Source organism: Dromiciops gliroides, chromosome 5, assembly GCF_019393635.1.
Source record: "Dromiciops gliroides isolate mDroGli1 chromosome 5, mDroGli1.pri, whole genome shotgun sequence".
NCBI lineage: Eukaryota > Metazoa > Chordata > Mammalia > Microbiotheria > Microbiotheriidae > Dromiciops > Dromiciops gliroides.
In genome coordinates, this window is record NC_057865.1 from 242,785,434 (window position 1) to 242,799,439 (window position 14,006).

Genomic DNA, 14,006 nt, shown 5'->3' on the forward strand with positions numbered 1-14,006 from the left:
GAAGATTATCAGCATAACTGACCATATAAATAACAAAAGTAACAGAAATCATATGATTATCTCAATAGAAGCAGAAAAGGCCTTTGATAAAATATAGCACCCATCCCCCTAAAAAAACACTAGAGATCATAGGAATAAAAGGAGCTTACCTTAAAATGATAAATGCTATTTATCTAAAACCATCAACAAGCATTATATGTAATGGGGACAAGTTAAAAGCCTTCCCAATACAATCAGGGGTGATGCAAGGATGCCCATTATCATCTCTATTATTTAATATTGTACTAGAAATATTAGTTATAGCAATAAGAGAAGAAAAATAAATTAAAGGAATTAGAATAGGTAATGAGGAAACGAAACTATCACTCTTTGTAGATGCTATGATCTTATACTTAGAAAACTCTAGGGAATCAACTAAAAAGTTACTTGAAATTATTAACAACTTTAGCAAAATTGCAGGATACAAAATAAACCCCCATAAATCCATTTCTATATAATACCAATAAAGTCCAGCAACAACAGATAGAAAGAGAAATTCCATTTAAAATAAAAATACTTGGGAGTCTACCTGCCAAGACAAACACAGCAACTATATTACCAGAACTACAAAACACTTTTCACAGAAATGAAGTCAGATCTAAACAATTGGAAAAATATTAATTTCTCACAGGTAGGCAGAGCCAATACAATAAAAATGACAATCCTACCTAAGTTAATTTATTTATTTAGTGCTATACCAATCAAATTATCAAAAATATTTTATCCAGCTAGAAAAAAACTATAACAAAATTCATCTGGAAAAAAAAGTTCAAGGATATCATGGGAGTCAATGAAAAAACAAAACAAAAAGCAAATGAAAGAAGGTGGTCTAGCAGTACCAGATCTCAAACTGTATTATAAAGTGGTAATTATCAAAACAGTCTGGCACTGGCTAAGAAATAAAGTGGTAGATTAGTGGAATAGAATAGATAGAAATTTACACTATAGTAAATGACTATAATAATCTAATATATGATAAACCCAAAGATTCAAGCTTTTGGAACAAAAACTCATTATTTGACAAAAATTGTTGGGAATAGGGCAGATAGGTGGCACAATGGATAAAGCACCAGCCCTGGATTCAGGAGCACCTGAGTTCAAATCTGACCTCAGACATTTGACACTTACTAGCTGTGTGACTCTGGGCAAGTCACTTAACCCTCATTGGCCACCAAAACCAAAACAAAACCAAAAAAGAAAAACCTGCTCGAAAATAGTATGGCAGAAACTAGGCACAGACCAACATCTCACACCGTATACTAAAATAAGGTCAAAATGGGTACATGATTTATACAAAAAAGATTATACCATAAGCAAATTAAGAGAGTATGGAATCATTTATCTGTCAGATTTATGGGCAGAGGAAGAATTTAGGACCAAAGAACATACAGAGAGTAAAACAAAATGTAAAATAGATCATTTTGACTATATAAAATTAAAAAGCTTTTGCACAAAAAAATTAATGTAACCAAGATTACAAGGGAAGCAGAAAACTGGGAAAGAATTTTGCAAACAAATATTTCTGATAAAGGCCTCATTTCTCAAATATATAGAGAACTGAGTCAAATTTATAAAAATACAAGTCATTCCTCAATTGATAAATGGTCAAAGAGTATGAACAGGCAGTTTTCAAACAAAGATGTCAAAGCTATCTATAATCATATGAAAAATGCTCTAGATCATGATTGATCAGCAAAATGCAAATTAAAACAACTCTGAGGTATCACCTCACACCTATCAAAGTGGCAAACATAACAAAAATGGAAAATATTCAATATTGGAGGTGATGTAGGAAAGCTGGGATGTTAATCCACTGTTGGTAGAATTATGAAAAGCTCCAACCATTCTGGAGAGCAATTTGGAACTATGCCCAAAGGGAGATAGAATTGTGCATACCCTTTGATCCAGCAATACCACTGCTAGGTTTATATCCCAAAGACATCCCCCAAAAGAGAAAAATACCTATTTGTACAAAAATATTCATAGCCCTCTTTTTGTGGTGGCTAAGAATTGGAAACCAAAGGAATATCCATCAGTTGGAAAATGGCTAAACAAACTGTAGTATATGATGGTGATGGAATATTATTGTGGTATAAGAAATGATAAGCAGGATGACTTCAGAAAGGCCTGGAAAGACATGTATGAACTGATGCATAGTGAAGTGAGCAGAACCAAGAGAACATTGTTCACAGAGACAGCAATATTTTTTGATGAAGAACTGTGAATGACTTGACTATTCTCGACAATACAACGATCAAAGACATAAAGGACTATTGATGAAACATACTATCCACCTCCAAAGAAAGAACATATGTTGATAGAACAGACTGAAGCATGTTATTTTTCATTTTCTTTCATTTTTTCTTTTAATCAAGTTTTCTTGTACAAAATGACAAAAGAAGTGATGTTGTACATAATCATACATGTATAACCCATATCTAATTGCTTGCCACCTCAGGGAAGGGGGAGGGGAGGAAGGGAAGGAGGGATAAAAATTCAAAACCAAAACTATAAATAAAAATGTTTATTAATTTTTTTTGTGTGAGGCAATTGGAGTTAAGTGACTTGGCCAGCTAGTGTCAAGTGTCTGAGGCCGGATTCAAAAACAGGTACTCCTGAATCCTGGGCCGGTGCTCTATCCACTGTGCCATCTAGCTGCCCCATGTTTATTAAATTTAAAAAGCAAGTGACATGAAACAGATATTCATTGTTTCATAGATTTGTCTTTACATGTGAAAGCAATTTTTTGTTATTTAAGTTCAGAATTTTAAATATTAAAAAAATTAATTTTTCAAAAGGAACAGAATAGATAGAAAGGATTCTGGAGTAGTAGTATATATTGAAAAGATTTTCATGATCTGAAAGGGACACGTGATGGGGAGGATTTAACTGAGAATTGGTGGAGAAAGAATCAAAGGGGATATCATGGTAACACTACAAGAAAACACTTGGCTGAAAGGAGGTGTAAATTGTTATTTGAGGTTTTTATGTCTCGATGCGCACTGGCCTGGGGCTCCACAAACCGCATGGTGCTCCACCCACTGGTTGCAGCCATTGCCATGGCGCTGGCACCTCACATCATCACAACTCGCCGACGCCTACATGGGCCTGGCAAAATGATAATGATTGGAAGCCTAGTGAGGGCAGTCATGCGACTGTCAGAGAGGCCAGACAATTGGTTGGGGACTGTGTGGGGTTTCTGGGAATGGGGAGAAGTCACCGCTCTAGCTGGAAGCTGGAAGGCGACAGGAGCTCTGCTGTGTATTCTCAGCTGATTCCTGGGTGGTGGTATTTTTCAGGTTGTATAATTTCCCTTTCCCCATTTTATTTCCTTTCCCTTGATCCTACTGATTCTGTTTGTGTTTATTTTTTTAAGTTCGTTCTTGTTAAAATAAATCCTGTTCTGTTTTGAGGGAGGCTGCCGGTCTCCTTCCTTGGCCCAATATTGCGGCAAGCCACTTAGCTAACACTCCCCAGTTAAAAATTGGTCCCCACAGAGGAAAAAGATCACACTTCTGACATGGAAACATGTTATAGCAGCTATGGAAGTTTACAACTCTGGATATCTGCTAGATACCTGTTTCTGTGTTTCTCTCTCTCTCTCTCTCTCTCTCTCTCTCTCTCTCTCTCTCTCTCTCTCATTCCCTCCCTCCCTCCTAAAAGTAGGAGAAAGGCAATTTAAAATTTTTAGATGATATATTATACAATTGATATTGAACATCATTAAAACTAAATAGCTTTGTGACTTTTTACATTTAAATTAATTAATTTTAACACATAAAATATAACACTATTTCAGTCATTCAGTCATTTCCTCTAATTCTCCATCAAGATTCAGTGTTCATTCATTCTTTTTTGTTTATCTTCACATATATTTATCAATCAGAGGCATAGTGGATAGTGAGCTGACATTGAATCTAATAAGATCTGTGTTGAAGTCCTGCATACATGAAGTCATACATAATGAATGTGTAAGCCTGGGTAAATTCATTTCAGTCTCCTGGACAACTCTGCAAGACGTTAAGTTGCAAGGAAAATGCTGACTTGAATTGGTAGAGGGAGTTTTGTGACCTGGGAGTTCCTTTTATTAATGGAATAGATCCATCTAGTACCTTTCCCTATTTTTGTGTCTTTATTTATTTATTCATTTGTTTGTTTTTTTAGTGTGGCAATGGGGGTTAAGTGACTTGCCCAGGGTCACACAGCTAGTAAGTGTTAAGGGTCTGAGGCTGGATTTGAACTCAGGTCCTCCTGACTCCAGGGCCAGTGCTCTATCCACTGCGCCACCTAGCCGCCCCACCTTTCCCTATTTTTACAGAGAGTATGTATTCCATACTTCTGGTTACTTTTTTCCCCATGGCTTATTTAATAAACAAACAGAATAATAAAGAGTGGGCATATGCATGCAACATTGAATGAGACAAAAACAATTCTTCAGATTCCTTTGAGATCATGGAACAAGAAGGATATTTTCAAAAGAGAAATAACACATTTAAGAAAAGAAATTCGGACTGAATTTAGACTGAAGATCATAAGCCTCCAAAATTAGTTAATAAAACAAACAGTAGAACATGGAACTTAAAGCACATGGTAGAGTTTCTCATAGAAATAGATGAGGTTCTGACAGACTGGGAAACGAAGACGGCAAAGCAGAAGAAAATTTGGAGGAAGAGAAAACTTTAAAAGGACACTTAAATTCTATGTAACCCAAAGTGAATGACCTCGAAGATAGGATTCTCAGAGATAACTTAGGGATCACATGTTTCCAAGAAGAACTAGAACAATCGAAATGCTTTATGAAATGGTACATGAAAACTGTCCAGGATATTTGGAAATATACGACAAAGTATTGGCTGATGAAATTGGCAAATTACTGACAGTAAAAACCCCACACTTGAAATTATGTTATTAAATCCCACAATTTGAACTATAAAAAAACAAATTTTGCAAACATCTAAGAAGTCGTGGAGACTCATCGTCATGATAAGCTCCATGAATGGAAAGCAGACCTCAGCTCTCAAATGCTTATTCCAACAAAACCCTGAAGTTCATGTAAGACTAAAAATGCTTAACAAATCCAATGAGAAGCAGCAAGTAACTTCTTCCATCCCAGAGTTGCACAGAAAGTCATCCCGAAACCCGAAGGTAATAGAAAAGATTCCCTTGCCCCACATCAGCAAAGCCAGAGAACCCAGAGTCAAACATGTTTACACACTTCTTGTTAGAGGGGTTATGGATACAAGGTGCAGAGACATACATTTTTGGAAATGAACACTTTGAGGATTTTGTTGCTTATTTGTTTCAAGGAATTATTTCTGCTCTTTCACTTCTTAACTATGGGAGAAGAATCAGAAGGGTGATTAGAAATAGTAATATAAAAGAGAGAGGGTTGTGAATAATTTTTATAATGTACAGAAGAGAACAAAAGAAAATTCAGAAAAAACACTGACCAGTAGAACAGTTTTGAAAGTATCATATAGAATTTATTATATATGTTTTAAGAAAGAAGGTGGCATAAAATGTATATTCACTGTTTCATATTAATTCCCCTTTTGCATTTTTCTATGGGTATAGAGATAATCTTGTTTATTTTTTAGATTCAGAATATTTTTAAATGCCTTCTAGTATAAAAGAAGTGTCAATTCAAATAACTCAAGATTATTCTCTAGTCATGAAAAGTCTGAAAAAGTAATGGAATAGGATATTCCAAGAAGCAAAGGATCTCAAGTTACAATCCAAAATTGAAAAAAAAATCCTATAAAACTGTGCCTAATTATCAATGAAAAAAGATAAGTCAAAGAGCAACATTTGTGATATTGATGTAAAAAACAACCAAAAGAAAAAATGAAACAGAGAAGTAGTAAACTTGCAAACATTCACATCAATATTCACACAAGAAATATAAATATATAGTGGGATTTGGACTGGAGTACTTTCCATGGAACTAACCATGCATTCTGGCCCCTTCCAGAGAGATAAATATTATATAGAAATTTTGCTTAGTTAGCCTACTCTTCCCTAAGACAAAGGTGGGATAGAGGATAGTGTGCCCCTGCAGTATCGAGGAGAAATGTTTCTTCTTTTATTATAGCCATATATTTTCAAAATAAGTACTTGTTTATAGAAGTTAAGTTATGCTAAGTAGTTAAATGAAACTGAATTACTATCCAGTGTTACCTAACAGTGAGGGGAATACAATTCAGGGTTTGAGTTAATGACAGAACTCTCCAGGTATCCCCATGAACATACTCTTCATTGATTCCTTGTCACTTGGAGATCAGGCAACCTCTTTTTGAACTTCTAGAAATGGGAAGGGGGTTTTCTCTTTCCTCCTTCAATGGAAGTCCAGGAATATATTTAATAAAAGGGAAGATGGAACCTTTCTATAGCTATTATAGGTAAGTGGATTCTTCTGCCTTGGTCACTAGTCAGTCATCTTTGACACAACCTAAAGAACCAAGAGATCCAACAAGAACCATTTATTGGATATATCAATTTAACAAGGAACCAGATCATATACTCATCTTCATGGGATATGTTCTGATATATCTTGCTCTACTTTCTCCCCCTTAAGCTAAATATTTTGTATCCTTCAAATCAAATGGGTATATCTGGCATATTTGTCTATATTTACAATATTTGGCAGTTCTTTTGGAAGGCTCAAATATTTTCCTTTTGAGTGCCTCAATAATGTCTTGAACAAAGAGTCTTCAGAAAGCCTGTGTGGCACAATTCTTAATGGCCTCCTAAGTTCTATACAAAAAAAATTCCAGCAGTTCATTCAGCATGGTTCTCAAACAACCCCCAAATGGATTCTTTAAATAGTGTTTAGAACTGCCACTGGTAGAACTTGAGAATATATACCCGCACGTTCAAAGTAATATAATCTTAACAAGCAAATAATATTTTATGTAGTTTTCAGAGGAGGTATAAAGGGAAAATGTGAAAATTCAAGACTGAGGTCTGAGCTTGGTAAATATGTCATAGAAAATCATAACAAAATCCATTAAAGAAAACCATGATACCTCATACCAAAAGTTTTAGGAGGTAGCTAAAACTGTCAAGGGAGTAATTTATATCTGTAAATTATTTCATCAACAAAAGAAAGAACAAATCGATGAACTACAAATACAACTAACATTAGAAAAGCAACACATTTAAAAACTCCAATCAAAAGAATAGAAGTTTTAAATATAAAAGATGAGATAAAAGTTGAAAAACCACACAGATTTGACAATCGAAAATAGTAGGCTTACACTTCAAAGTGATCAAAGGAAGAAGAAAAAGACTCATATATACAAAAAGTTTATAGTGGATCTTTTTTTTTGTAGTAAAGGCTTAGAAACTATAGGAGTAACTGTCAATTAGCAATGGATGAACCATGGTATGTGAAAGCAATAGAATATTTTTGAGCCCTAAGAAACAAGGAATCAGATAAATTCAGAGAAACTTGAGAGGATGGAAATGAACTTGCACAGAGTAAATTGAATAGAACTATGAGAACAATTTATGTCATGACTAAAACATAAAGAAAAACAATTACAAATTACTTAAGAACCTTGGTCAACACAATTATTAATCCTGAATGCAGAAGCTGATGAGAAATCATGCTTCCCACAAGAGGCGACAGACTAGAGGTACAGAATGAAATATTTTTTTCATGTACAGCCAACATGTGAATTTGTTTCACATGACTATACTTATTTCTTACAAGAGAGAACTTTTCTGAGGTAGGTGATGGGGTGACCTAAGTGATAATTATGAGGAACAAATAGAAAAGAAAATATCATCTATAAATCATTTAAAAACAAACAGAAGAAAGTTTAGAAGGGGATACAGATAAGCAGATCATTATTGGAATTCCCATGTCAAATCTGAAATACATTAACCCCTCCCCCATCCAAATTGCATATAATGGAGATAGTTAATTTTATGTTCACTTCTTTTTTCTGCTCTTTCAATAGAGAAAAGTTTGTGTTTTTTTTATTTTGTCAAGTTCATAATAATATAATAAAAAATTAAAAAAATAAATTACACAAGTTTTCAAGATGAACACAGAGAGTAATTATTGGCTAACCTGCTGTTGGCACATAAGGCTTAGTAGTAGGTGAGAAATTTTCTATTCCGTGGCCTCTGTCTATAACTAAGTATGTGTGACCCAAAGACAATCAGCCAATTCAGCATAAATTTCCATCAAATAGATTGTAAATTGGAGAAAACAACTAAGAGAATTGAATCTTCATGCATAACCAATTAACCAGCTTGAACAATTTTTTCCTCTCACTGAACTAAAAATCTTGTTTCAGTGTCCTGTAAATATACCTTCATGGGCTTTTTCAGAAGACCCATTCTTTGGTAGAGGAGAGCCTTTTAAGATCTCTAACACTACTTACAAAGGATGCTTTCCCTTAACTGCTGACTGACTTTCACTTTCCAATTTATCTGACAACAGCTGTTTATATTTGATTGTTATAAAAGTAAATGCTTCAAATAATGATGTAACCATCATGCCTTGAGGAAAGTATTAAGAGTCACGAAAGGCTGCAATCTTAGAAGCTGTCACTTCAATGGGTGTAGCGGACTTTGGAATAACTTCAAGGGTAAAAGATGTGTGATTGTTGGCTTTGTGTCATTCTGGTGCCCCTTTGGAGTGGGTTGAGGGAGGGGGAGGAGATGGAGAAGGGGAAGGGATCATGAAAAGAAGGCAGTGAATTTATTTGGGAAAATCCTCGAACACTAGTCATCCTGCTGCTTGTTGTCCAAGGCCAGCATTCTCTAAGTAGGGGCCTATTTGGGAGCTCATGAGGCTTCCAGAAGAAACACCGGCTTGAGCTCCAAAGGTGTGGCTGGGGTCATTTCAAAACCCAGTGTGTCATCAAGCTCCTTAAACCTCAAGTCTTTGATTTTATTACAGCAATTTTGAGAGGACAATCCTGTATGTTTTCTTTATGGTTAAATGGTGAATAAAGTTGCCAACAATAGAAAATAATATCTTTGCTCCAATGCAACCTTTTATTACTCAGGCATAGAATTTCCTGTTGTAATTTGTAATTGAAATGATTTTGCAGAATTTGAGAATTTGGAGGGACCTTAGATATCATCTTTTCCTACCACAGCTGCAAAATGAGATTAGACCAGGAAATTTTAGGTTTAAAGAGTAGTGACTTATCCTTGCTATTAAATAGGTTTAATATATTATATAATATTCAGCAATACAATGTATAATACCAACTCATATAATAAAATACTAAGGTTATATTAGCATACTATAATTTCTATTATCTTGATATAATATATAAAACTATCATATAAATATATATTTTGGGTTGCTACTTTGACTTTTTTAGAGAGTTATTCAGATGTATTCTATGGAATTATTCTATTATTATAATGAATTTAGACTTTTTTTGGGTCTGAAATCATGCTTATTTAAAATTCTGTGTGGTAGCTAAAAACTAAGGGAATTAATATATTTTAATTGAATCTTTTTGTTTGTTTGTTTGTTTTGCGGGGCAATGGGGATTAAGTGACTTGCCCAGGGTCACACAGCTAGTAAGTGTCAAGTGTCTGAGGCTGGCTTTGAACTCAGGTCCTCCTGAATCCAGGGCCAGTGCTTTATCCACTGCTCCACCTAGCTGCCCCAATTAATATATTTTAAATGAAAATAATATTGACCTTTTATTTGGACTTAATTATCATGGTTAATTCTGAATGATCCTAGAAATTCACCACTTATCTTCTGCTGTACTTCAACCATGGAGATATGACACCCTATTGGGGACCCAGGTCCAGAGAGAAAAATAAAACCTATTAAATGAATGCTAGAGTCAGAACCATGGCTAGCACCATGTGCTAAAGACTGCTAGTATAAAACCCTTGGGACAAATGGTAGAGAGCATGCCCTCAGCCATGACTGGGAAGGCAGTTGGGGATAAACACATAGGGAGGAACAGAGAGGAGTTCACCTGGGATGTGGCTGCCTAAGGAGAAAACATCTGGTAGTTCCTGGTTCTAACTATTTAAACTAACTAGGGGTCAAGCACAGTTGTCTCTAAATTATTGAAGAAATGTAAGAACTTTACAATTGGGGCTCTTGAAGCAAAGGCTTGTTTGCCATGCCTTTGTTATAGCTTTGGCTATATTCAGGAATACTATGAGTATATGCTCAGTCATATGTTTTTTTTTAAATATTTCTGAATTATATACTGGATCTATAGATCTGTATATATAGTTCCATCTATAGATGGTCCATGAGTATGTGTGTGTGTGTATTTGAAGGGAGGACTCTTTCTACCTGTCTCAGAATAGAATGCTTGATTGACAAGGCCCACAAAAGAGGGGTCAGGATTGAGCACCGATGGAAGAGTAGTATTCATCTTCCACTTTGTCCTGTAGTGAAATGGTAAAATATTCTTGGATTATCTATTGTTTGTATTATATGTAACTCTTTGCCTCATAATTTGCATGAATGGTTGAGAATTAAGTATGTTCTCATGATAACATCTTAGGTGAGTTGCGTAATTTATGTTTGTCTCATCATACTTTAACTCCAAGTACATTTCAAAAGTTTTTGTTTACCCAGAACACAGGCATTTACAAATATAGCAGGTAAAAAGCCCAGAGGTAACCATCCTATTCATTTAGTGCCATTTTTAGCATAATGAACCTTTGGAGGAGTTTTCAGAAATTTCAGGTTTCACAAACCACACTCCATAGAATAAAAACTTGTTTTTCCCTTGCCTTACCTCTGCTGTGCTGCTGAGGTACTGTTGGGTAGTCGTCTGTGCCCAAGGTTCCTCTGTAATCCCGGTCATCAGCTCGTGAGGATTCCTGGTGCTGCTTATGCTGTAGTTTCCTGTAGAATCTCTTGCTAGGACCTCTGTGACATTGCCAAGCAGATTCTTGGGGTCATAGGTAACAGCATTTGTGGTCATGGGTATCTTTGGAGGAGTGGTGTTTCTAGTGATCCTTGCTAAATGTTCTCTGTCCTGGTGAACTGCAGGGAATAAAGGAGAGTGGCTAAAATCAACCTCACATTTAACTGACTCACCAAAGAATGAACAATTTTACTTAATAAGGAGAAAAGCCCTTTTATCACAGATGTGTTAAGGTACCAGTCATTTATTCTAAACTACAGTTCTGTAGAAAACCATGCATCCTCTGTGGTGGGATCAAACTACCTCTTCTAACTCTCTAATTGTTTCTGGGTATAGAAGACTAGGGAATAGTAGGCCTCCACCAATTGCAGATGACCATGGATCGGCACCTTGAAGAGCCACAGGCCACAGTGTGGCTGTGCAGTCCCGGGAGTCGCAGCTCCTGAGTGACTTATAACTAGTAACTGCCGCATCCCGTGTTGGTGTTGTATCTACCCCATGAGGAGTAGCTGGACTGTCCTCTCCAGGGCGCTGGCCTGGGTGGATCAATATGGAAAACAAGCTGTTGACCATGCAGCAGGTTTTCCCTCTCCATGACATTGGTGGATCCAAAGGAGAAGCAGAGCCAATACAGTTTGGCACCAGTGCCTCCGCAGGAGTTGCCAGAGGGATGTGATGCCCAGCATCCAACTGCCTAAGGGACTCCGACTCCTGCTTTTTCCTCAGGGTTAACTCCTGAAGCCTTTCCCATATATGGGTATAGCCGCAAGGCAGCGGAGGTTTAAAATCAGGGTTTCCTTCCCCTAGGCAGGTTGCCTGCCAAGGCTAACAAGCCCCACTTGCCAGAAGCGACTGGTTTTGAGGTGCCAGTGACTCGCCTAGGGAATAGACAAGTGATTTCATCTTTAAGGTGGAAGGGGGAAAAATTTACATGATAAGTTCATTAAATATTAAAAAGAATAGCAAATTATGCATAATAGATTTGCAGTTTTGTGCAATCATATTTTTATTATATGTTATGGATATGCTTATTTTATTCTATAAATTAAAAATAAAATAAGTAAATGCAAAAACAAAGAATTCCCAAATGAGGAAAGTTGCCTTTTACCAATGCAAATTGAGACCTCTCTACAAATTGTAATCTTCAAGTTGCCTAGAGCACTGAGAAATTAATCAATTAACCAACAAGCATTTATTAAGTGACTACTATGGGCCTGACTGTGTGCTAAACACTGGGGATACAAAAGGAGGCAAAAGATAGTCCCTGCCCTCAAGGAGTTTACAATCTAATGGAGGTAGGACCTGAACCAAGATCTTCCTGACTTTATTCATGGAACCTTTTCCTCTTGATTCTTTTCAACATCATCCATATCTGAGAGTCTTATTTTTCTAGAGTGGGGAGAGTTGTGAAAATTGCTTTCAAAAGCCACTCAATTTTGTTAGAAATATACTAGAGATATTTCAATTCTATGTTTAGGGTTAATTTTTTAATTTGGGGGGAATTGGGCCAATAGTTCATCTAGGTGGGGGGCTCCAGGTGAGAAACTTCTTCTACAACCACAGGTCAGTACTATCTCTGCAATTTTTACTTTTAGAGAGTTATCTGGAACACTGAAGTAACCTGCCCAGGGTCACAAAGCCACATTTTTGGAGTCAGGACTTACATTCAGGTCTTTCTGACCCTGAGGCTAGTCCTCAATTATCTATGAATCTGGAGCTCTATGGAAAAGCAGAAAATCCCTAGTTCTGCTTTAAAGAGAGAAAAATAAAATATAAATTTATATAAATTATAAATTGTATCTCCTAGGACCATTTTTATTGTTTATCCTTATTTTGAATAGCCTTTGCAAAGCAGTGGGCATCTCATAAACAACAGTGATACATCTTAAGTACCACTCATGCATTCAATTCTGAAAATAGCTGTTATCTCTGTTCAACTTTATATACAGAAACTTCATTTTCTTTTCTTTCTAAAATGGGCACTTTATCTTTATTCCAGTTGAAGCCACAAGGTAGTATGTTGTAAGTGTCATAGCTGATGGACAAGTGTATGGAAGTTTCTGCATGATTAGTCTTTTGCTCTTTCTTCCTCCCTCCCCTTCTCTTTTTGTCTGTCTCTTCATGATGGAATGTCTGGAGGGGATTCATATTTTGGGGTGATAGGGTATGATGGAAATGAGCCTTCAGGTCTCATCCAGCTTTAGACTTCTATGATTAGATGACTTCTAGGGGGCAGAGGGAGCCACTTTGAGTTTGGGGGCACTTATTTACTCATTGGTGTAGTTTCTATATGACAACATATGATCTTATACTAGATCAACACTTTTATAATGGACCTACCTAGAACAAGGCCTGGCATGGAATAGATGTTTTATAAATGTTTGTTTATTTAACTCTGTGGAACAAGCCACATTCTTTAGGTGGACTAAGTTTTGGGTTCATTTTCTTCCTTCTTTATTTTATTACACCTCACTCATTTTCTAAGAGGATTTGAGGGAGCACAATTTTGTTTTATCGAATGCTGCTTGAAAGAAATGATCATTAACTTGGGTTCTGAAATCCTTAGAGATGTTTTGTTTGTTGTAATGAGATTTTCCTTGTGCTGCTCAGTGGAATGACTATCATCAAGGACAATTTTAGCTTTCCACCTCTCCAAAAAGATTTAATGACTGGCTTAGGAGACACAGAAGCTTCCAAATATGATTACCTAGCATGTAATTATGATGTCTTAGCATGTCAACCTATGATTACCTCTGCACCATAAGTATTAGTTGGTGAGGTTTCATCCTGAGATGAACATTATTGTTTTATGTGTCAACTCACATATTTAATGTAATTGGTGAAGCAAAGCTACCATGAATGTTAGAGGAATACTTAAAAAATCCTTTCTAAAGGCTCTTCTGTGAATAAGGTCATCTTAATAGATTTTTGCTTTTGTCAGGCAATTTTTAAAGATGATTTCTACACTTTTCTTTGAGTAATATATGTGAACATATATGTAAACACACATATGTATATATATGTATATACAAATATCACAAATATAAATCAAAAAGTTCCATTTTCCATGATTAGCCATGATATTTTTCT

General features: G+C 35.9%; 1 protein-coding gene across 1 annotated transcript in view; it reads right to left on the bottom strand.

Annotated features, from left to right (window-relative positions):
- PTPRB (protein tyrosine phosphatase receptor type B) overlaps nt 1-14,006 on the bottom strand; it is a 161,650-nt gene that overhangs the window by 137,458 nt on the left and 10,186 nt on the right. Inside the window, exon 3 of the mRNA XM_043965208.1 lies at nt 10,785-11,035. Coding sequence (XP_043821143.1) covers nt 10,785-11,035 — 251 coding nt within the window. The remainder of the gene's footprint in view (nt 1-10,784; nt 11,036-14,006) is intronic.